The sequence below is a fragment of the Myotis yumanensis genome, unplaced genomic scaffold (genome assembly GCF_028538775.1).
Source record: "Myotis yumanensis isolate MYYU_CA2020_CCGP unplaced genomic scaffold, mMyoYum1.0.hap1 SCAF_4, whole genome shotgun sequence".
In the NCBI taxonomy this organism is placed as follows: domain Eukaryota; kingdom Metazoa; phylum Chordata; class Mammalia; order Chiroptera; family Vespertilionidae; genus Myotis; species Myotis yumanensis.
In genome coordinates, this window is record NW_027223755.1 from 78,682,703 (window position 1) to 78,707,856 (window position 25,154).

The window sequence follows — 25,154 nt, forward strand, 5'->3', positions numbered from 1 at the left end:
TTGTGTGTGGATAGCTGTGTAATTGTTCTTTGTGGGGCAACAGAAGCTGGAGTCTCTGACGTTGCCATCTTAGTGATGTTACTCCAGGTTTTCATTAGTAAATGTGATGTTAGCTGTAGGTGCTCTTTATCAAGTTGAGAAACTTTCTCTCTCTCTTCCTAGTTGGTGAGTGTTGTTGTTGTTTTTATCATGAATGGATAATGGAGATATACATTTTAAAACAAAACATCGTGTTAAAAGATGGAAGTAAGTCTCAAGTAGGGTGGCTTGATAGGCCAGTCCCAGCCTGAGAAATAGAATTATCTTTCCTTTGTCCTTCATCTATCCCTGGTGGAAAAATATACGAATTTCCGTGTGATTTTGTTATTTTTTAATAATAACAAATAGATTCCTAATCTTTTAAGTAGTAACTACTTTTTTTAAAAAAAATCACCATATCAAGACATTCTTTTTTTTCAGGTTGCTCATGTTGTATATATAAGTAAAAAACAACTGGTCTGAGGCAGTATACAATTTGCCAAAGCTATCTGGCTACCAGTCAAGAATCCCTTTCTAGCCAAAACTGGTTTGGCTCAGTGGATAGAGCATCAGCCTGCGGACTCAAGGGTCCCAGGTTTGATTCTGGTCAAAGGGCATGTACCTGGGTTGCAGGCACATCCCCAGTAGGAGATGTGCAGGAGGCGGCTGATCGATGTTTCTCTCTAATCGATGTTTCTAACTCTCTATCTCTCTCCCTTCCTCTCTGTAAAAAGTCAATAAAATATATTAAAAAAAAAAGAATACCTTTCTATTCTGCACAGCCCTGGAGGATACACTAGGACTTATTCCTATGTATTCCCCAGAAAAAGCCGTTTCCCTAACACATGGGTCATTTGCACTGAAAACTATGATTAGAGTAAAGCCTGGAAACCACATCTGGTGGCTGGCTGTCTCCTGCACCTTTATGAGATGCTAGGCATTGGGATAAGCATTTATTGAGTATCTAGCACAGGGCCTGCTACTAAGTAGACAGTCACTGAATATTTGTTGAATAATTGATGCCCGCTTAACAAATTTTCTTCAACTGTTGAGAACTCCAAAACTTATGCAAGGCAAAATGTCTTTTGCTTTTAATTCTAGCCTTTTCCTGCAGTGGGGTTTATGAAAAGTGCCATCTCTCTATCTGAGGATGAAACTTGGAAGAGAATTCGAACATTGCTATCTCCAACCTTCACCAGTGGAAAGCTCAAGGAGGTAAGAGTATAAGAGAATATTTAATTTGAAATTTAAAGAATGCATCTGGGGACAGGAAGAAAGTAAGATCATTTCTTTCCAAGGGTAGCCTGCTGAATTTGAGCTTCCTAATAATGGTCTTTTATCTTTATATCCTAGAAGTGACAACATAAGATTCATTATAAGATATCACTTACTGCTCCATGCTTGAGAAAGCCAGGTCTTCTAGTACTCGAGTCTTCCCACTTAACTGCGGGTGTTGTTGTATTTTGTGTCTAGATGTTCCCCATCATTGGCCAGTATGCAGATGGGTTGGTCAGCAACCTGAGGAAGGAAGCAGAGAAAGGCAAGCCCATCACCTTGAAAGAGTAAGTAGGAGGCCAGCTGCTGGGATTTGGAGCTCGTCCTCAAGAACCCCTCCCCCACCCCCCAGCCGCCTGCCAGAGCCCAATTCCCACTGAATTACTGTAATGACCAGACAGAAGTGGGTGTGTGGTGTTAGAAGTCCAATGGGCTACCCAAGAGGATGTGGCTCCTCCAAAAAGCAGGGCAGCCAGGAGAGAAAGATCTTCTCCTGTGTACATGAACCAGGATTGATTTGTCTGCTTACTTGTCACCTTGGATATTCTTGACGACAAAAATACATAGTTTAGAAAGTAGAAACATGATTGTACCAAAGTTTTCAGTGTAGAGGATGTGAAATACTGGCAGGGGAAGGCACTGGTATGTATTAGTGAGCAGTGGGTGGAGCAGGGAAGTTTACAATGGAGAACTTGGAACAACTTCATGATTTTGGTGAGGATACCAGCAAAATATGAAATATTAAACCTTCCCACCACTTCTCCTTTCTTTAGTCTCAAATTAAAGAAGGTCCTGTATAGACTATGGGTAGGAGAGCATGTCAGTTATTGTCTAAATTCAGATATGTTTAACTATGCAGGAACAACACAGGTAAAGTGGGATTGATCTGGGGAAACTGAGGACATATGATTACTTACCTATGGGATTCCCCCAAATTGATTTTGGGGTAATTTTTTAAATTATTTCTTAAACCAGAGACATTCTTAGTTCTTACATTTTACAGAAATGAATGTGCCCTAAAGGCAACTTGAGATACTGGACTTGAGGACAGTGGGTCTTTCAGGAGCTTTAGCAGGAGTGCAGAGAAGGAGCGATGGCATTCCTGGCAACTCAGACCAGGTGCTGCTGTTCTGTCATGTGTTGAAGTGGAATCAGCTCTGAGTATAGACACTGTGGTGAGGCAAGACCCAGATCAATGTCACCTTTCTTGACTCCACTGGGAAGAGTCATTACGTACCCTTGGTCCTGCTCAAGCACAGTATGGCTACTATTGTCCAGACTCAAAACACACTACTGTAATTTGCCTGATTATGGGTCTCCTTCCCTCTGACTGATCTCCTATTGCTCACAGGTGGGTCTAACTTGCCTTGGTGTCCCCATAACCCAGCTCAGGGCCAGCTGTATCACTGGCATCTGATAAACACCTCATGATTGGCTGTGACAGGAGCATAGATTCTTTAGATGATCCAGCCGATGGTTTTGACAGTTGTGTGGCTCTTTACCTTTATTTGCCTGGGCATATGAATTTACATGTTCTTTGTGTTGTGTGTGCTGGTAAAAGATAGTAAGGACGTGATGATTTTAATTTTCTGTCTTTATTTCTCTACTCAGCATGTTTGGGGCCTACAGCATGGATGTGATTACTGGCACATCATTTGGAGTGAACATCGACTCCCTGAACAACCCACAAGATCCCTTTGTGGAAAATATCAAGAAGCTCTTAAAATTTAATTTCCTTGACCCATTCATTCTCTGCATAAGTATGTGGACTAATGTATTTTTTTTCTTTCTCCCTAATGTCCTCCCTCCTTTCACAACCTCTTCTCTCTCTCTCTCTCTCTCTCTCTCTCTCTCTCTCTCTCTCTCCTCATTTGAGATATCATTCACATATTATTTAATTCATCCATTTAAAATGTGCAATTCTATCATTTTTACAACCTAGTGTCTGTCAACAGATAAATGAGTAAAAAATGTGGCATAGATAGAGAGATAGATAATAGATAGAATGGATATTATTCAGCCATAAAAAGGAAGAAAATCTTGCCATTTGCAACAAGATGGATGGACTTTGAGGGCATTATGCTAAGTGAAATAAGTCAGACAGAGAAAGACAAATACTGTAGGATCTCACTTATATGTGGAATCTACAAAAATACCCAAACTCACAGAAAAACAAGAAATGATTTGTGGTTATCAGAGGCAGAGTTTGAGGTTGGGGGTTTTAGTTGAAGGTGCTCAAAAGATACAAACTCTCAGTTATAAGATAAACAAGAGTCTAGATCAGGGGTCCTCAAACTACGGCCCGGGGGCCACATGCAAATACAAATATTGTATTTGTTCCCGTTTTGTTTTTTTACTTCAAAATAAGATATGTGCAGTGTGCATAGGAATTTGTTCATAGTTTTTTTTTAAACTATAGTCCGGCCCTCCAACGGTCTGAGGGACAGTGAACTGGACCCCTGTTTAAAAAGTTTGAGGATCCCTGGTCTAGATTCTTAAAGTTCTAATCACACAGAAAGAAAAACATTTTTAACTATGTACAGTGATTTATGTTAACTAAACTTATTATGGTAATTATTCCACAATATATGTACAGAGGGGCCTTGACTTACGAGTGTCCCGACTAACGAGTGTTATTGAGATATGAGCCATCTCTCAGCCGATTTTTTGCTTTGAGTTGCAAGCTCAAAAAAATTCGGGTTACGAGCCAGCTTCAGATACCCCACCGCTAGTTGGCACAGCGAACGTCACAGTGATTTGACATACGAGTAATTTGAGTTATGAGCTCCGTCACAGAACGAATTAAACTCATAAGTCAAGGCCCCACTGTATATCAAGTCATTATGCTGTATACCTTAAACTATGTCAATTATAACCTAATGAAATGGAAAAATTGTTTTTAGTACATTCAGAGATAGGTACAGCCATTATTATATTACCTAGAATAACAGAAGACCGGTGCACAACATTCGTGCACTGGGGGGGAGTCCCTCAGCCTGGCCTGCACCCTCTTGCAGTCTGGACCCCTCAGGGGATGTTCGCCTGCCATGGAGGTGGGAGAGATTCCACCACCGCCACTGTGCTTGCGAGCCATGAGCCTGGCTTCTGGCTGAGCAGGGCTACCCCTGTGGGCAGCTCCTGTGTTGAGCGTCTGCCCCCTGATGGTCAGTGCTCATCATAGTGACATTCTAGTTGTTCTGCCATTCGGTTGATTTGCATATTAGGGTTTTATTATGTAGGATTTTTGTCAACTTAGATATATGGTACTTTTTAACATTAACATTCCACTCCCCTTAGCTCAAAGCAACTTCTAATCTACTTTCTGTCTCTGTAAATTTGCCTATGAATCACATATGTGGGTTTTTGTTGCTGGCTTTTAAAAATCTAGGTTCCGCCGAAACCGGTTTGGCTCAGTGGATAGAGCGTCGGCCTGTGGACTGAAGGGTCCCGGGTTCGATTCCGGTCAAGGGCATGTACCTGGGTTGCGGGCACGTCCCCAGTGGGAGATGTGCAGGAGGCAGCTGATCGATGTTTCTCTCTCATTGATGTTTCTAACTCTCTCTCTCTCTCCCTTCCTCTCTGTAAAAGGTCAATAAAATATATTAAAAAAAAAAAGTGGGGAAAAAAAAATTTAGGTTCATCCATGTTGTAGTATGTATCAGTATTTTATATTTATTATGACCCAATAATATTCGATTATATGAACATTATGTTTGTTCATTCATCAGTTAATGAGCATTTGGGTTGTTTCTACCTTTTGGCTCTTGTGAAGAATGGTGCTGTAAACATTCTGTACACTTTTTTTGTGATCACCTATTTCAATTTTGGGGGGTTTCATTTGGTTTTAATTCAGGGGTGGAATTGCTAAATACTATATTAATCTGTGTTTACCTTATCAAAGAACTGCTAAACTTTATTCCACAGTAGTGACACCATTTTACATCCCCATCAGTAATGTATGAAGGTTTGAATTTCTCCACACCGTCACCAACACTTGGTTGACATTTTTCTATCTTTTTTATTATGACCATTCTAGTGGGTATGAATTGGTATCTCATTGTGGTTTTTATTTGGATTTCTCTAATGACTAATGATTTTGATATATTTGTTGGCCATCTTTGTATCTTCTTTAGATAAATTTCTATTCAAATGCTTTTGCCCATTTACATTTGAGTTGTTTGTCTTTTTGTTGTTGAGTTATAAGAATTCTTTATATGTTCCACATAAAAATATATCAGATATATGAGTTCAGAATTTTTCACCTATTCTGTAGGTGTCTTTTCTTCTCTTTGATAGAGTCCTTTGGAGCACAACATTTTTCATTTTGATGGTCTATAATTTATGTATTTTTTCTTTTATTGCCTGAGGTTTTGGTGACATGTATAAGATCCATTGTCAGAAAAAAAGATCCATTATCAAATATGTCATAAATAGTTATCACTTGGGCCAGGGATTGAACCTGCAATCGAGGTACATGCCCTTGACCAGGAATCAAACCCATAAGCCTTTGGTCAGAGGGCCCACGCACTAACCACTGAGAAAAACTGGCCAGGGCATATCTATTTCTTTTTGCATCAGTTTCTATAGTTGTGTCTTTATAGAAATTTGTGCATTTTATCTGAGTTATCTTATTTATTGGCATACAGTTGTTTATAATATCCCCTTATAGTTTTTTAATTTTTTAATGTCAGTAATAATCTCCCCTTTTTCATTTCTGATGCCAGAAGTTTGAATTTTTTTTTTCTTGGTCAATTTATCTAAATGTCTTCCAAGAATCATCTTTTGATTTCATTAATCTTCTCTATTGTTTTTATTCTTTATTATATTAGTTTCTTTCTTATCTGTATCATTGCTTCCTCCTGCTTGCTTTTGGTTTTGTTTGCTCTTTTTTTCAGTGTGTTAAGGAGAAAAGTTTGGTTATTGATTTGAGATCATTGTTCTCTTTAAATGTAGACATTTATAGCCATAAATTTCTCTCTGAGCGCTGCTTTTGCTACATCCATGAATTTTGGCATGCTTTCTCTTAATTTTTATTTATCTCAAAGTATTTGCTAATTGCCCTTTTGATTTTTGTAGGACCCATGGATTATTTAGAAGGGTATTCTTAAATTGCCACATAGTAGTGAGTTTCCCAATTTTCTTTGTTATTAATATCTAATTTCATTCCATTATGGTTGAAAGACATACTCTGTATTATTTCTATCCTAGCTACAAATTCATTTTTTCAAAATATACTTTTCTTAATATTTATATTATTATACAATGCACATTTCCTATAAAATTTTCAGAATTGTTTTAAAAGACAAAGAAAAAACAAGACTCACCTATAATTAAACTCTCACATGCAATCATTGTTTACATTTTAGTGTCTAGTGTTCCACTGTGTTCAGGCATGTGTATCTGACTACTCTTTCTAGAACAGGGTGACTAATTAAATAAATCAGACTCTGCTCTGATTTAGATAAAAGACAAAGTCATTCAGGGATGTAATCCTGTTTCTTTATTCATCCAAAAGATGGGAAGGGGCCATGATCTCACTGCTATAGTGATGGCCCGTCTGTGTGGACTTGCCCTTGAGCAGCCACGGGCTTGGAAGTCTGAGCAAAGGGCAGAGAGGGACTGGCTCCTGGTTGAGAAGCCTGGTGTCTTTCACTCTCCTCATTGGTAGAGAAAATTATAATTGCTCCCGGTACATTTCATATTTTCATTGTGCTTTCTTTTTTCTTGCAGCACTCTTCCCATTCCTTGGCCCAGTTTTTGAAGCCTTTAATATTTTCGTGTTCCCAAAAAGTGTGACTGATTTTTTCAAAAAATCTGTAAAAAGAATGAAAGAAAATCGCCTCCAAGATAAACAAAAGGTAAAATCTGGTGGTCTTTACATGAGTGTGTTCACGCTTTGATAATTTATTGACCTGGATACATATGATTTCTGCACTTCTTTTTTCAGATAGATAAAGGACTGTAGGTTTACAGGAGGAAAGTTCTATCATTTTGTGGGGAATGAAGAAGGTGGAGGTTAGGAAAGGAAATAAAAAATGAGTCAGAGAGACATTGTCTAAAATGTAATATAATAATAGGCACAAAGGTCAGTATATCAATGCATGAATATTATTGAGATAAAAAGATTTCCACTGCCCTTCAATAAATTATCAAAGTATAAAAATTGCTGTTTAAAATTTGTTTTCCTGGTATAATTCCCCAGAGTTAAAATTGGCAAAGAATCACATCAATTCCAAGCCTCTTATTTTACACATTCTGCAGTGGAAGTTCCCATCAGGCCCCTGGGGGAGTGCTCTATGTCAAACTGAAGCCTGCTCAGAGACTGGAGAGGGCAGTAGTCTTCTCTGGGCATTGAGGTTGCAAGCTGGCTAACCCAGCTTTGCCTTCATGGGCCTGGAGGCCAGCACAAGAATGTCTGCAGGCCACGGGGATAGGGCTGGGCACCCCAGAACTGCACTGAACGTTGTGGAGAGATCTGGGATGGTGGCACTTGAAGCTGCTCACAGAAAGACTGCCAGTGAACACTTCAAATATCAGGAGATTCATCTATGCGACCATTCATTAAGAATTAAGCCTAGAGAGAAAGAAAGGTTTGAGGTCAGGGACATTTTTGTGAGCATGTAGGCATGACAGGAGAGGGAGCAGGCAATTCTTTGGCTATGTTCAAAAGTAAGAGAAGCTGAAGATCAGAGAGAGTGAGGACCAAAAGGCAGCTGGGCATGATGGCTGGATCTTTCTCAGGTAAACATCCTGTCTCCAAGATTTATAGCTGGGTGTTTTTATTCACTGATAACTCAAGCAACACTAGACACCCTTCTGGATTTAAAAGGGCCATCTTATCAGGAAAGAAATTTAGTATTGCACTTTTTGTTGTTGTTAATCCTCACCTGAGGATATTTTTCCATTGATTTTTAGGGAGAGAGGAAAGGGGAGGGAAAGACAGAGAAACATCGATGTGAGAAAAACACATCGATTGGTTGCCTCTTACACAAGCCTGGACCAGGGCCTGGGCCGGGGAGGAGCCTGCAACCAAGTTTTGTGCCCTTGGCTAGAATCAAACTCGGGACTCTTTGATCTGCAGGCCGACACTCTATGTACTGAGCCAAACCGGCTAGGGCTAGTATTGCACCCTTGATTTATTTCTAACATTGAAAGTTTTCCTTCTGCTTCCAGCACCGAGTGGATTTTCTTCAGCTGATGATTAACTCCCAGAATTCCAAAGAAACAGACTCCCATAAAGGTAAACAAGGCATGCTTCAGAGGGCCAGTGATGGGGAGGCTCAGAGGTAGTTGACAACCTTAACTTGGAACACTTGGTTAAAATTATGTTCACTAGCTTAGTCTACTATAAAGTTTTATTTTTCATTTGTAATTAATAAGTAACTTGTGGGGAAGCCTTTCAGACTAAGTAAATATTCTGTTCCTCTTGAAACTTTCACCTACTAGTTTTATCATCATGAATGGTTTTTGACTAGTCATTATTACTATGATGGTTGCAAAATTATGACATTCTAATTCCATCATTTCTTCTACATTTATAAATTGACTAGAGGCCCAGTGCACAAAATTCTGCATGGGTAGGGTCTCTAGGCCTGGCTGGCAATCATGGCTGATTGGGGCCTTCCTTCTTTTCACGCTGCCCCCTGGTGGCCAGCACACGTCATAGCAAGCAAGCGAACTCATGGTCGGTCAAATTCCTGAAGGGACAATTTGCATTTTAGCCTTCTATTATATAGGATGTTTCATTGTAAAGTTTTCTGTTCTCTCTCATTTATTATTTATTTATTTATGTCAATTCGATCTTATATATTATAAATTTACTCTCTTACATTTTTTTGTGTGTGTGATCAAATTCTTTTAGGTTTGTTCACTGGAGTTCCTTTAAGTGGGCTCTGGGTTTCTTCCTTCTTTCATTTTAATATTTTATTTTTCCAATATACTTTTTTAGGGTAGTTTTAGATTCACATCAAAATTCTATAGAAAACTTAATATGCCACCTCCCTCTACCTATACACAGATTCCTCGACTATCAAAATCCCTCACAGGTGTGGATCATTTGTTATAATTAGTGAACGTATAATAACACATGAATACCACACAAAGTTCATAGTTTACATAAGGGTTCACTCTTGGTGTTATACATTCTAGGGTTTTGACAAATGTATAATGGCATATACTAGTATACAGAGTGTCCAGTATCATTTTTACCTATCATTTTTTAAAAATATGTTCTTATTGAATAGATTTCAGAGAGAAGGGAGAGGAAGAAATGGAAACATCAATGATGAGTTTAATCTATTGGCTGCTTCCGACACACCCCCTACTGGGGATCAAGGTCACAACCCAGGCATGTTCCCTGACCAAAAATTGAACCATGATCTCCTGGTTCATAGGTCAATGCTCAACCACTGAGCCACACCAGCTGGGCTTTACCTCTCATGGTTTTTGTGTGCACTTCCTTGCTTCCTGGTGTGAGAAAATTTTAGGTTTCTCTTTATTTCCCTTGATCAAGGCTCGAATCAGTCATTTCTCAAGGAGCTTTGGTCACTTTAGTAAGAAGTGATATTTAGAAACCAATATTTATGATCTGGGAATGCTTATTCCTACTAGGCTTTTTTTCTTCTAGATCTCCTTAGTGGACAAACCTAATAATATGAACCATATTTACACAGGTCTGATGAATATAAATATTTCTCTATATACTCATAACTAGACCAAGGATTCCCTCCTCTCTCAAAAATCTGAATAATAACTTATTTCCATAATATAAATAATCCCATTATGGTTAATTTTAAACTACCAATAGTTTGACAACCATCTCACAAAATGTTTGAATATTTAACATTTGGTTCTAGAGAGCAGGGATGAGATGACTCTAATACACCATTATAAATACACTAGAGGCCCGGTGCTTGAAATTCCTGTGGGGGGTGGGAGTCCCTCAGCCCAGTCTGCACCCTCTCCAATCTGGGACCTCTCGGGGGATATTCGACTGCTGGTTTAGGTCAGCATTCGGACATCCCTCTGGCAATCTGGGACCACTGGCTCCTAACTGCTCGCCTGCTTGATTGCCCCTCACCACCTCTGACTGCTGGCCTGATCGCACCCTAACTGCTCCCCTGCCAACCTGATCACCCCTCCCCCTGCCAGTCTGATCACCCCTAACCGCCTCTGCCTGGGCCACCACCACCATGGCTTTGTCCAGAAGGAAGTTGGATATCTGGAAGATGTCCAGTTCACCCAATCTAGTTAGCATATTATCCTTTTATTAGTATAGACTAGAGGCCCAGTGCACAAAAATTTGTGCACTCAGGGGGGTCCCTCAGCCTGGCCTGTGCCCTCTTGCAGTCTGGAACCCCTCGGGGGATGACCACCTGCTGGCTTAGGCCCGCTTGCTGGGGGATTGGGCCTAAGCTGGCAGTCAGACATCCCTCTGGCAGCCCGAGAGCCCTCGGGGGATGTCCACTTGCCAGTGGGGAGCAGGCCTAAGCTTCAGTCAGACAACCTTAGCACTGCTGAGGCGGGAGAGGTTCCCACCACCACCGCTGTACTGGCAGCCATCAGCCTGGCTTGTGGCTGAGCAGAGCTCCCCCTGTGGGAGCACACTGACAACCAGGGGGCAGCTCCTGCATTGAGTGTCTGCACCCTGGTGGTCAGTGTGTATCATAGTGACCAGTCATTCCCAGTCGTTCTGCTGTTAGGGTCAATTTGCATATTACCCTTTTATTATATAGGATAGAGGCCTGGTGCACGGGTGGGGGCCGGCTGGTTTGCCCTGAAGGGTGTCCCAGATCAGGGTGGAGGTCCCACTGGGGTGCCTGGCCAGAATGGATGAGCGGCTGAGGGCCATTTTCAGACTGGCCACACACCCTTCAGGGTGGGGGTCACCGCTGGAAGTGCCTGGCCAGCCTGGGTGAGTGGCTGATGGCTGTTTTCAGGCTGGCCACAGCCCCTTCAGGGTAGGGGTCTCCACTGGGGTGCCTGGCCAGCCTGGGTGAGGGGCTTATGGCCATTTTCAGGCTGGCCACAGCCCCTTCGGTGTGGGGGTCCCCACTGGGGTGCCAGGCCAACCTGGGTGAGGGGCTTATGGCTGTTTTCAGGCTGGCCACACCCCCTTCAGGGTGGGGGGTCCTGCTGGGGTGCCTGGCCAGTCTGGGTGAGGGGCTGATGGCTCTTTGCAGGCTGGCCAAGCCCCCCAGCTGGGACCCTCACCAGCCTGGGTGTGGCCAGCCTGGGTCAGGGGCTGATGGCTGTTTGCAGGCTGGCCACAGCCCCCAGCCACTCAAGTTCCCAGTGGAGGCTGGCTGGAAGCAGGTATCTGGGATTTATTTATCTTCTATAATTGAAACTTTGTTGCTTTGAGTGGAGGCCACAGCCAGCCAGGGCAGGCGGGAAGCGTGGCTTCCTCCATCGCTGGGACAACCAAGTCTCCTGCTTGCTCCAGCTCTGTGGTTGGGTGAATTTGCATATAGTCACTCTGATTGGCTGGTGGGTGTGGCTTGGGCATAATGGAGGTGCGGTCAATTTGCATGTTTCTCTTTTATTAGATTAGATGCTATTGTTTTTAGTTGAATTATACTTCAAACAAATAGATTAGATCCTGACCATGCTTTGTTTCTCTCAGGAGAAAATTAAAAAAAGAGACCAATTTGATCACAAGGGCTATTTGCTGAGCATAAAATAGAACAAAGAGAGGGGGCAGGTGCTCAGAAAGATGACATTCAGGTCATGATTGAATGAACATTGCTAATTCCACTTACTGAACCCTACATTTCTGTATTTCATGCTGTCCAATTCCCTTCTATTGGCACATTCTTTTATCTGCTATTTTAATACCATTGATTAGACTAAGATCAATCACCAATCTTCCATCTTTTTTTTAAATCTCTGCAGTTTTTGTCCATATCTCAGATCATTAATTTTGAAGACATGTGTCCCAAGTCTTTTATTACCTAATATCTCTTAAAGGTATAATCCGTGCTTCCCATGCTAGGTCGGGCACAAAAATTACATCTCTCTTTTGCAATAATATGATGTAGTCTTTTCATTTTTCAAGGGCCATCTTACAAAAGAGTGCTTTCTTCATATTAGGTGACTTCCAAGGGCAGAACTAATGCAGCAATAATTGTCAGGAAGGCCTATTTGGGCCCAATATAAGGAAGATATTTACAACTATTAACATTGTATAAAAGTGGAATGATTTCCCTGAAGAGGTGGTGAGCTTTCCATCATTGGTGTTATTTAAAAAAAAAAATCAAAACACTAGATAAAATGGATAATCCTGGAAAGGGTATTCAGGCAGTGGGTTGAAATAAAGTTCATCAATGACTATGTAACCCCCCCAAAATAATAATAAAAATAAATAAATACTATTTTTAAATTAGAGTTTGCATTCTCTATTATTGTATATTAGTTTCAGATGTACATTATAGTGGGTAGACAATCACATATTTTACAAAGTGGTCCTCCTAATATTTCAAGTATCCATCTGCTACCATACAGAGTTATTACAACATTATTGACTGTATTTCTTTTATATATGTATTATTTTATTGATTTCAGAGAGGAAGGGAGAGGCAGAAAGAGATAGAAACATCAATGATGAGAGAGAATCATGGATCAGCTGCCTCCTGCACACCCCCCACTGGGGATCGAGCCCACAACTCGGGCATGTACCTTTGACTGGGATCAAACCTGGGACCCTTTAGTCCTCAGGACAACACTTTCCACTGAGCAAAACCAGCTAGAGCTTGTCTGTATTTCTTATGTTGCCTTTACATCCACATGATTTTGTAACTACCAATTTGCACCTCTTGATCCCTTTACCTTTTTCATCCAGTCCCCCTACTCCACTCCCTCTGGCAACCATCAGTCTTTTATTTGTATCTATGAGTCTGTTTCTATTTTGTTTGTTCATTTATTTTGGTGTTTAGATTCCACCTATAAGTAAAATCATACAGTAATTGTCTTTCTCTGTCTGACTTATTTCTCTTAGCATAATACCCTCTATCCATTCATACTGTTGCAAATTATAAGATTTTATTCTTTTTTAGTGGCTAAGTAATAATCCATTTGACAGGCACTTGGGTTGTTCCAAATCTCGGCTATCGTAAATGACATTACAATGAACATAGGGGTGCATATAGTCTTTCAAATTAGTGTTTTGGGATTCTTTGGCTATACACCAGAAGTGGAACATGGGGTCATAAGGCAGTTCCATTTTTAATTTTTTGAGGACCCTCCATATTGCTTTCCACAGTGGTTGCACGAATCTGCATTCCCACCAACAGTGCAAGAGGGTTTCCTTTTCTCCCCATCCTTGCCACCACTTGTTGTTTGTTGATTTATTGTTGTTAGCCATTCTGACAGGTGTGAGCTGATAGCTCATTGTGATTTTAATTTACATTTCTCTGACAATTAGTGATGTTGAGCATCTTTTCATATGTCTATTGGCCATCTGTATGTCCTCTTTGGAGAAGTGTCTATGCAGAACTTCTGCCCACTTTTTAATTGGATTATTGGGGGGATGGGGTTGGTTTGAGTTGTATAAGTTCTTTATAAATTTGGAGTATTAACTCCTCATGGAATGTATCATTGGTGAATATTGTCTCCCATTCATAGGTTGTCTTTTTGTTTTGTTGATGGTTTCCTTTGCTGTGTAAACTTTTTAGTTTGATGTAGTCCCATTCATTTATAGTTTCCCTTGCCCAAGCAGATATGTCAGGAAAAAATATTGCTAAGAAAAATGTCAGAGATTTTACTGCCTCTGTTTTCTTCTAGGGTTCTTATGGTTCAAGTCTTACATTTAAGTCTTTCATTCATTTTGAGTTTATTCTTATATGCGGTGTAAAAAGATAGTCTAGGCCCTGTCCAGTATGGCTCAGTTGGTTGGAGCATCCTCCCGTACAATGAAAGGTTGTGGGTTCAATCCCCAAGTAGGGCACATGTCTGGGCAGCGGGTTTGATCCCCAGTCGCAGCCTCCTCTCAGGGCACATATGGGGGGAGGGGGAGGACTGATCGATGTTTTTCATATAGATATTTCTCTCTCTTTCTCTCTCACTGTCAATAAGCATGTCTTTGGATGAGGATTTAAAAAAAAATATGGTCTAGTTTCATTTTTTTTTGCTCCTATCTGTCCAATTTTCCAATCATTTATTGAATAGACTATTTTTACTTCCTTGTATGTTCTTGTCTCCTTTGTCATATATTAATTGACCATATCAGTCTGGGTTCCCTATTCTGTTCCATTGATCTTAACTGTTTTTATGCCAATACTATGCTGTTTTGATTACTATAGTCCTGTAGTATAGTTTGATATTAGGTAGTGTGATACCTCCAACTTTGTTCTTTCCCAAGATTGCTTGGCTATTTGAGGTCTTTTGTGGTTTCATATAAATTGTGGATTTTTTTGTTCTAGTTCTGAAAATCATCACATCTCTTGACAGTTCATACTGTGATTCAGTAGTTTTTGTATGGGATTCAAGATTCTGCATTTCTAATAATCTTCCAGGTACTGCTGATGATGCTGGTCTATGGACAATACTTAGAGTAACCATATTTTATGTGTAGCCCAGTAACATTCTCTAAAATTTCTGCAAACATTTTTGAATGAAAGATCCTTTAATTTTCCCTGCATAAGCCTTAGTGCAAAGTCTCTTAAAAATTATCCAGGGCCCTGGCCGGTTTGGCTCAGTGGATAGAGTGTCAGCTTGTAGACTGGGAGAGTCCCGGGTTTGATTCTGGTCAAGGGTGCGTACCTGGGTTGCAGGCTTGATCCCCAGTGCGGGGCATGCAGGAGGCAGTGGATTGGTGATTCTCTCATCATTAATGTTTCTATCTCTCTCTCCTTCTCCCTTCCTCTCTGAAATCAATAAAAATATATATATTTTAAAAATATACTTAAAAAATTATCCAGGTATATTTTATCTAGAATAATTTAAATTTTCCTGGGGGAGAAATCTATCCCATATTACTTGTAGCTAAAGTACTTTCAGGATTCTCCAAGGGACAGACTGATAACACTGTGTATGTAACACAAAACGCTATGTCTTAAAATTGCACAGCTATGTTGTGGAGAGTGACACAACCAGAAGCAGATGGTGAAGAATAGAATAGACCTGACGGGGCGGGCGGGGGTTGCAGATGAAGACATTTTTGCCTGTTTCTGGCTCTGTAATATACACATCAGAGTGCAAAACACTCCCAATTTAAGCTGAATTGTTTTTTCAATTTTTCCTATGAGGGTTTGGGAGTTCCATTTGGATTTCTCATAACCTAAATTGTGATGTTGTTCATTGACCTGCTTTATAAAATACCTTTCTTCTCCTTTTAGCTCTGACCGATCTGGAGCTTGCTGCCCAATCTATTATCTTTCTGTTTGCCGGCTATGAGACCACTAGCAGTTCTCTTTCTTTCCTTACGTATTTGCTGGCCACTCACCCCGATGTGCAGCAGAAATTGCACAAGGAGATTGATGCAACGTTTCCCAATAAGGTGAGTGGGTGACACTTGGAGAGCGAGGGAGAAAGTAAAGCCTTATCAAGAATGCCTCCTCACCACTTCCTAGGAGAATTTTTACAAAGAATGTAAGCATCAGTTATTTTACTTGTGCTATTTAGGAAGGATGTAAAAAGACAAAAACAAACAGAGAATATAGGTAATTTTTGTTATTAGAGATATATAAGATCTTTGAAAAAAGTGTTGGTCCTGTTGTGTCAGTTATCTGTTATCACAATAATGTCAAATGAAAAAAAATGTTAAAACCTCAGCGGCAATTAACAATAGGAATTTATTGCTCAAGTGTCTAGATAATTACCTGTGTTGATATTGACTAGACTTGCTTTAGTCTGGCTCTTGGCTGATCTAGGATGGCCTTAGCTAAGTGGCTGGGTGAATCAGCTTCACACAGGATCCACATATCTCCCAGACTGCAGACAAGAAGCCTGGGTATGTTCTTCTCAGGCAATGACAGAGGGAATGACCAATAAGCCCAAACATATGGGTGCCTTTCAGAACCCTGCTTGCATCACACTTAACCAACATTCAATTGATTTAAAGCATGCACCATGGCCAACCCTAGGATCATAATAGGAGGCCACAAAGTTAGATGACTAAGGGCATGGACACAGGAAGGTGGAAAACTGGCACTATTACTGGAATCTACCACCTTGGGTAAACTGTGCAATCTAGGAGAAGCCTGGTATACAGAAAAGAACATAGTGCAGGAAATAGAAGACATGAATTTGAGTCCAGACTGTGGTTTTGGATAGGTCTTAAGAACTCTGTGTCATAGGTCCTTCAAATATAAAATAAAGATACATTTTAGGGTCCAACTAAATTAAAGATTATTTTTCTTCTCTGGGTAAGCCTCTATTGGAGATCATTTTATTGCAATAAGATGGAAAGGTCACTAAGAAACAGACTAGCTAAAGCATTATGTCCTCCCCTCTTAATAAGAGTAACAATGACAACAACAACACTAATAGCTAACATATACTTCTCACTATATTTGTCTGTTCTAAATGCCTTATATTCATAAATGAATTTTTTAAAAATTATGTATTAAAAATAGAAACAGATTCATAGATAGAGAACAGACTATCAGAGGGGAAGGGGGCTTTGAGAGGCTGGGTGAAAAAGGTGAAGAGGTTAAGCAAAAAAACCTAATTCACACAGCCCTAACCACTTTGGCTCAGTGGATAGAGCTTTGGCCCTCAGACTAAAGGGTTCTGGGTTTGATTGCTGTCAAGGGCACACACCTTGATTGCAGGCTGGACCATTGCTATGATGTGGAAGCAACCAATCCATGTGTGTCTCTCACATTGCTGTTTCTCTCTGTGTGTCTTTCCCCCTCCCCTCCACTCTCTCTAAAAATCAATGGAAAAATATCCTCGAGTGAGGATTAACAAGAAACTCATAGACACAGACAACAGCATGATGATTACTAGAGGAGAATAGGCGTCGGCAGAAGTAGAAGAGAGTATGGGGAGAGGGGGAAAATAAATGGTGATGAAAGGAGACTTGACTTGGGGTGGTGATCATACAATACAATATACAGATGGAGTATTAATATATTGTAACTGAACCTATATAATTTTATTAACCAATGTCACCCCAATAAATTCAATTTTAAAAAGTGATACATTAGTCAGAATAGGCTAAATTTGCCACAACTACAGATTAGCCCTCTATTCTCAGTGGATTTACATTGCAAAGGATTATTTCCAACTCACATTAACATGTCCAACATGGATTGTTAATGAAGGATTGGAGTTGGACTTTGTGCTCCATAGTTACTCGGAAATATAAGCTAAAAAGGACCCATTTTCTTGTAGCTGCACTTTCTGGAACACAAGGCCTTCATGTTGGTTGGGGAATAAAGAAGTAGAGTGTTGCTCCCTGGATTTTCAAGTGTTTTGGCTCTGAACTGACATATGTCACCTCAGCTCAGAGCCCATTCTCAAAGCTGGTTCCTCCTAGCTTTAAGTGGGCTGGGAGATGTGGAGACCACATGGATATTGGATGAACAGTAAGGTCTCTACCAAACAACCCTAGGAAGTGTCAACTCTAAAGATCTCCATGCAACATATCAGAAAACTGAGAGGTGAAATAATTTTCAAACACTAGTCCTATAGCTAGTGGTGAAGAAGCCTTAACCTCTACAGTATTGCCTCTTCAATATAACACCAAGTGATACCCACATATTGCCCACACTGTTTGCAGATATCTGACAAAACTGGAACTCTTTGTGGTAGGAAGAGACTGGCCTCTGGGGCTGGAGAAGCTTGTATGAGATCTTCACAGCTTACAGTCAAACCCTGAACAACAACTAGGAGACTGTTCCAGCAAGGCAGCATGAGGCTGAGTGGGGTTCCACCTCTTTATAACTTCTGCTAGAATGAAATTGTGTGCCCTGCTTTCATTCTTTTCAGTCACGCCCTTCTTTTGCTATACGTATAAAGTTTTGTTATTTGTAGAGTTTCTATTTATGTGGTGTTTCTCTCCAAATTATATATATAATCTAAAGGCTTAGTAAGCAGGATTTTTCAACTAAACACTGTCAAGTTGGAATTTTGCTCTTTTACACATTCTCTTTCCTTGGTACAGAGGTGTGGCCTCTCTTTTGAAAACAGTGACCTTAGCGTATTTCAGTTAAGAATATGGGTCATAGTCTATTACTCACATGAGTTAAAAAAAATCACTACACGGTAATGTGGGGGATTTGGGGTCCTGTTTAAGGAGTTGTCCCCAATGTCCCCCCATAGTCATAACTACTCCACACATCTCAATGGGCCATTAAGCAGGCCAAAGGGCATGACAGATATTAAAATATCTATAAATCCTAAGGTCCTTTACCCAAATAAGTTATTCTTTGGAGCGCCTAACATTTCTATAGAACTACATAGACTGAATTGATAGTTGATCTCAAATCTCAGTTTATCAAAATCTGTTTCTTTCTTCCCAGGCAACTCCCACTTATGATGCCCTGGCACAGATGGAGTATCTTGACATGGTGATGAATGAATCCCTCAGATTATTCCCAATTGCTGGTAGACTTGAGCGGGTCTGTAAGAAGGATGTGGAAATCAATGGGGTGTTCATTCCCAAAGGAACAGTCGTGATGGTGCCAAACTTTGTTCTTCACCGAGACCCGAAGTACTGGACAGAGCCTGAGGAGTTCCGTCCTGAAAGGTACTGGAGCCCTGGGAAAGGGAACCCATCCTCATCCAGGCTGGTTGGACATGTTCTGATGTCTTTTAGTATAGATGATGAATGTGTGGTTGTACAATCATTTATTGTACATTTTTCCGTTTTTACAAGTTTGTTTTTTCTTATTACAAGGGTAATCATTGTTTGTTGACAAACTTTACAAACTCTAGACTAGCTAAAAGAAAATTGTATCTGTCCATAATACTAATATCTTAAGATAGGCCTCATTAGTAATGCAATGTATGTCATTATTGACATTTTTCTAAGCATATATAGAGTTTTAAACTTAAAATAGTAATATATTTTTTATTTTGAACTGCTTACTTTACTTACCAGTAAACTATAAACAGTGTCCTTTTATATATAACCATCATATATAGGGATGCACACATATAAATTTTATGCAGATGTGACTATATGCTTATGCCATAAATTATTTAATCATTATCTGATTTTAGGAATGTAGGCTTTTTTACTTCTTTAAAATTTTCTGTGTTGTTCTCATTAGCTCTCTGAATTTACCACCAATGTTCCCACATTCTGTTTGGGTTTTTATTTTCACATTGGTGGCCACATCTTTATCATTATTGCGAGAGTACATTATGAGAACCTGAGAGGTCCTCATCCCTGATGATTTAAGCAGCCCCTTGAGGACAGAGAACACAAGTCACTGGTCTGTCTTTGGCTACAGTCCTGTGTCAGCTTCCTCCTACTCTCAAAGAAAGTGGTACTTCCAAAGAAAAGTCACCTGCTCTCCAGACACCTGAGACATGCTCCCTAGGATGATGTTTAGCGTGTTCTTCTGGAAATTCAGAGCCAAGGTCTAGCTTTAGGCATAGCTTGAACTCTAGACAGAGCTGATGTTTCCCATTTATTGTATTGATGAGCAAAATTGGAATTAACTATTGAGGGCATTAGCTGGGATCTAGGCTTTCATTAGCCCTACTATAAGATCCCTAATGGCAGGGACCTTCTCTCATTTGCCATGGTGTTCTTAGCTCTAGCTTATTGTCTACACATAGTATTTGGTGAAAGAAGAAGTTAGACATGACCAAATCCTGTTTTCTGGACCAAGGGGCCTCTGTGTTTCCTCCAAGCTCAACCGTTTTTTCTCCCCCTACTCCCACCCCCCGTTGCTTCATGAACATGAAACCAGAGACCACTGACTGTACTGCTCTTTTGATCATTAAGTCTTCCACAGAGAGTAACCGCTTACCGTGTCAGAAAATGGGTAAGGCAGTGAGAAATCCAAATGTTAAAAAATGCCTATTATGGAGAAGTTGACACTTATACAAATATACAAAATCATTTTCTATAGATACCAGTCTAATTTTGATTCATCTATGCGTGCCCATCACATGGTTACAGACATCAAACTATGTCTTCTGCCCCATTCACACACCATTACTACCATCCTCCTAATTCCCATATTATTTTAAGGCATACCATCTCTAAATATTCCAATATTCAAGAACCTTTTAAAAATACATAACCGCAATGCCATGATCACTTTCCCAAATCCACATTTTCCCTTAATATAATCAAATATGGAGGAATCAAATTTGAATAAAACATAAGTCTAACCTTCAAGGAATTTATAGCCTAGTGGAACAGATAGACAAGGAAATCACAGATGATATTAGAGCAGAGGAGCATCAAATGCCCATCTGAGTCATCTGATTTAAGCTATTCAGTGGGAGAGGGACAGAAGAGGTGAGAGGAAGGGAGAAGAGGAAAGGGGGGAGGGGAGGAAGGAAAGAGAAGGGAAGGAAAAAATAACAATACAACTAATGAGAGATATGATTCCTACTTCCTTCCTCCATGAGCATGTGACCAACATGAGTTTGATGGAGGCAGGGACCTACTTTTTCTTCAATTAGTCTCATTTCCTACTTGCCTTTCAGAGTGTGAACATCTCAATACCCTGAATGTAATTTAGTGTTCAAAGATAAATTTCCCTTTAAACAGCATTCATGTCATCTCTTCAATGATAACTGTTAGCTCGTATAGGGTATGGGGAATGGAAAGAATCTGTAGCTTACCATTCTTACAGCCACAGAACTGTAGCAGGATCTCACTGACTGGCCCAAAGGAGTATTCTGTATACGACTTGGAGAGGAGCCTAAGAACCCCAAACATGTAGCTCTTGTGGTGTTTATGTTTCATTAATTGTTTGCATCTACTGTTATATAACCAGGTTTAGCAAGGAGAACAAGGACAGCATAAATCCTTACGTATACACACCCTTTGGAAGTGGACCCAGAAACTGCATCGGCATGAGGTTCGCTATCATGAACATGAAAATTGCTCTCGTCAGAGTTCTGCAGAACTTCTCCTTCAAACCTTGCAAAGAAACACAGGTCAGATACTTAACATGTTACCACTCTGTGTGAATGATGCTTGATTGAGAGTTTTTCTTAAACTGAGGTCCATATGCATGAGTGTGCTCATTCCTTGTTTAATACTTTGTTCTGTTGGACAGAGAATCTATCTGGAGTCACATGTAACCTTTAAGATCCGGGTAGTCTGGAGTGCTAAGCCTGTGTTTTTATAAATATCCAACTGTAAAGGCCATCTAGAGTCAATGTAGTTAGTGTGACATGATCAGGTAGAGTCATTTGAGAAAAGTTTAAATTTGGTTTCAAGTCCACTGGAAGGAAGGGAAAGTGCTGTGCACAGTCCTGAAGGACAACGATAACTGGGTCATGACTTTTGAACACTGCTCTTTTCCACCAGAACCTACAGAAGCTCTTGTGAGAGGGTTGTCAACCACTGGTTATACAACGAAATCAGCAGGGATCTTTTAAAAATCCTATGCCGAGGTCACCTCAGATTCTAAAATAATCTATCCTGTGTGGCTTTAAAAGCACCCCGTTTGGTTTGCATATGCAGCCAAGGTTGATTAAAGCATTTCTGCCTGAAGTAAGAACTCCTACAGTCCATGGCCATCCTGGCTACTTGAGACCTGCTTCTGGGAGCCAGGCTGCAATCAAGTTGGATTCTTTACATCCTAATATGAACTCTATGATGTTTTTCTCACTCTCTTCCCCATTCTGTTCTCATCTTTCAAGTCCTAGTTCACTCCCAAAGCCCTTCCAGGAGGCTTCCTGCCCATTTTTCCTCTGCCATGTTATTGCTACTGCAAGCTGGTATCATCACTATCCTTCCTAACCGAAAACTTTATCATTAAACCATCCAGTTTGGTACTCTGTGTTTTCTTTGTATCTAAGAATATCCTTAAGTCTAGCACCTCATTTTATTCCTTTCATAAATTCCCAATAGTGCCTTGCGGTCATTCAGGAAATGCTTAAAGAGTATTTTGCAGTTGATCTGGAGATCATGAATCCACATTTTAAATGATTTAATTTGAAAAATTTAACAAATAACATTTGTAATGTACACTTTCTACGTGTGTTGGTCTGTGTACAGGGGAAATATATACATGCCATTTGAAATTATAAAATAGGAAGGTTTTACATTAATAGGAAGATCTGGAATCTCTCCTCTGAAGAACATTACAATAGTTGTCATTGAGTGATAGCAAGCAAGGCCCTATAATAAGGCTTATTTCTAGGACTTGTATATTTATTATGCAGCTCCTTTCCTTAAGTAGGCTTTCTCAGAGAAAAGGAGGAGGATGAAGATGGTTACCATCTTATTTGTGGCTTTAGGCAGCTATGCAGCAGTCCTGCAAGTGCATACAAAGGGGGTCTTAGCCTTGAGAAGAAGTGGGCCTCTGGCACACCTTGGGGCAAGGGGGTGGGGCGGGGAGAAGGGGGGCAGACACTCCCTGAAACAATGAATGAGCACAAGCAGAGATCTGCTTTTCACGCTGCATGACAATTTTCTTGCCCTTCAGTCAACTGAGATATGAAGGTTACTGTGGTGGTGGATCTCCCAACACTGAGAGTGTGACTCGGTGGGAATAGAGCTAAAAAATTATTCAAAACACTATTTAGGTCAAAACGCTATTCAGAAGTTTACTATTTACACTGGGAACCAGGAGATATTAGAAAATAGGCACACTGCTTGACAAATACCTTTTCCCATCATGGAACTAGAAGGCTTCCACTGGGAGAAGTGACGGGACTCTTTAGAAGTGATGGATAATTCAAATAATTAAAATATATAATATGTACTCAGGTTACCTTGCAAATTCCAATATGTACAAAATGAATTCTGTATGGCTTTTCTAAATAGTTTTCCATAATGCCTAAAAATCTGGTTTACATTTTAAAAATTCATTCATTTGCTTAAAATTCAAGCCAAAAACAAGCACAAACCAATATGATTTTGTCTCTGGCCTGGTACAGAATAGATGCTGTAATTGATATTTTCTTGAATGAATGTATTGATGAATGCTTTCACTGACCAGTCTTGAGACAGCTTACTGAATAAGTATAAAGAAACAAAGATATATTTTGTGAAAAGTAATTTCTATATATTGTAAATCATTTTTGTCCTCAATGTATCTCATCTACTTAGCTTTTGGTGTTGACAGTGCTTTGTTAACTAGTTCTCATATGCTTTTTAAATTTTGCAGATTCCTGTGGAACTAGATTTTCAAGGAATTATTCAACCAAAAAAACCCATTGTTCTAAAGGCTGAGTTGAGAGATGGAACTGTAAGTGGAGCCTGATTTTCCCAAAGGATTTACACTTCGTTCTTCAAGGAAGTCGAATCCCCTGACACCAGAGATCTCAGTGTACTTAGTAAATAAAAAAACAGAAATGAAGATGGGCTTACCCTACTGCACTTGATGGATGACTAGGGAGTCTGCACATTCACTTATCTTCTCAGTGTCTATATAGAGTATTACATATTGTGTAATGTAAGAGAGGTGACTAAATAAGTAGACCAAGTTTATTGGATTCTTATAATACTATATCTATTCTCACTTAGTATCATCTACTTACTTAGTAATAATCATGAATACAAATTTCTCTATAATTTTATCAACAAACTTTAATGAAAAAAAGGATCATTGTGGAAATGGCAATAGTGACATTTATATCACGTTTTATTTTGAATATTCTATATTGTATATTATATTGAGCAACTCAATAAACATCTCTTCATAATAGTATTATCTAATGCTTTCATGCACAGCCAGTGACTAAATGTTTTTAACTATCACAATCACTGGTTGGGTGGGACCTTTCCAGAATTCCAATTTGATATATTAAGATAGATGAGAATAAATCCACTGTGATTTCCCCCATTATTTAGAAAGTACATTCATAATTTAATTCCGCCTTTTTTGGAGCACATATTTTTTGTAAGACTCAGCTGAGGCACTTACTATTTTATTATTAGTTTTGATTTAATGTTTTTTTAAACTATATTTTATTGATTTTTTACAGAGAGGAAGGGAGAGGGATAGAGAGTTAGAAACATCGATGAGAGAGAAATATCGATCAGCTGCCTCCTGCACACTCCCCACTGGGGATGTGCCCACAACCATGATACATGCGCTTGACTGGAATTGAACCTGGGACCCTTGAGTCCGCAGGCTGATGCTCTATCCACTGAGCCAAACCGGTTAGGGCTGATTTAATGTTTTATCTCATCTCCCCTGAAAACTCTAGAAGTAAGAAAACATATTTTCTTATATTCTTTGTATGTCATCCTCAAGTCCCAACCCTCTTAACATAATGAACATGGAATAAAAGATAGTTGATTGGTCAATTGATTGGGTAGAAAGGCTACAAGCATTTGTCAGTTTCAGAAGTGCACAGGTTTCTTCCTTTTCCATCTCTATCTCTCTCCTGCAGTTTCCTTCCCCTCACTTCACTTCCTTCTTTTCCCTTTCCTTCCCTTGCCTCCCCTTCCCTTTCCTTTTTTTCCTTTCTGGATAATTTGGTCCGAAAGCCAAAAGGTTCAGCACAGCATTATTGGCAGACACAGATTGCAGGGCAGGGGCGGGGCAGGGGCAGGGAAGGGAGTCACAGTGGCTCTAACTAGGAGGCTGAGTAGGGTGGAAGGGTATCCACATGGAGGGAATCCTGGTGTGGGTGTGGGAACCCAAACAAGATGGGAAATGTGTCCACGCAGAGAGGTACCCTGGCGAAAGCATCCAGGCCTAAATAGGGTGTGGAGAATCTCAGTAGGATGAAGAGAGCATCCATTAGTGCAAAGGGATGGAGCAAGG

At 40.0% G+C, this 25,154-nt stretch overlaps 1 protein-coding gene across 1 annotated transcript in view; it reads left to right on the forward strand.

The window, feature by feature from the left end:
* The window catches only part of LOC139008876 (cytochrome P450 3A12-like), a 35,712-nt gene extending 10,796 nt beyond the window's left edge, over nucleotides 1-24,916 (forward strand). Inside the window, exons 5-13 of the mRNA XM_070412615.1 lie at nucleotides 1,120-1,233; nucleotides 1,492-1,580; nucleotides 2,905-3,053; nucleotides 7,024-7,151; nucleotides 8,467-8,533; nucleotides 15,627-15,787; nucleotides 18,759-18,985; nucleotides 21,201-21,363; nucleotides 23,547-24,916. Coding sequence (XP_070268716.1) covers nucleotides 1,120-1,233; nucleotides 1,492-1,580; nucleotides 2,905-3,053; nucleotides 7,024-7,151; nucleotides 8,467-8,533; nucleotides 15,627-15,787; nucleotides 18,759-18,985; nucleotides 21,201-21,363; nucleotides 23,547-23,642 — 1,194 coding nt within the window. The 3' untranslated portion in view covers nucleotides 23,643-24,916. The remainder of the gene's footprint in view (nucleotides 1-1,119; nucleotides 1,234-1,491; nucleotides 1,581-2,904; nucleotides 3,054-7,023; nucleotides 7,152-8,466; nucleotides 8,534-15,626; nucleotides 15,788-18,758; nucleotides 18,986-21,200; nucleotides 21,364-23,546) is intronic.
* The last annotated feature ends 238 nt before the right edge of the window (nucleotides 24,917-25,154 follow it).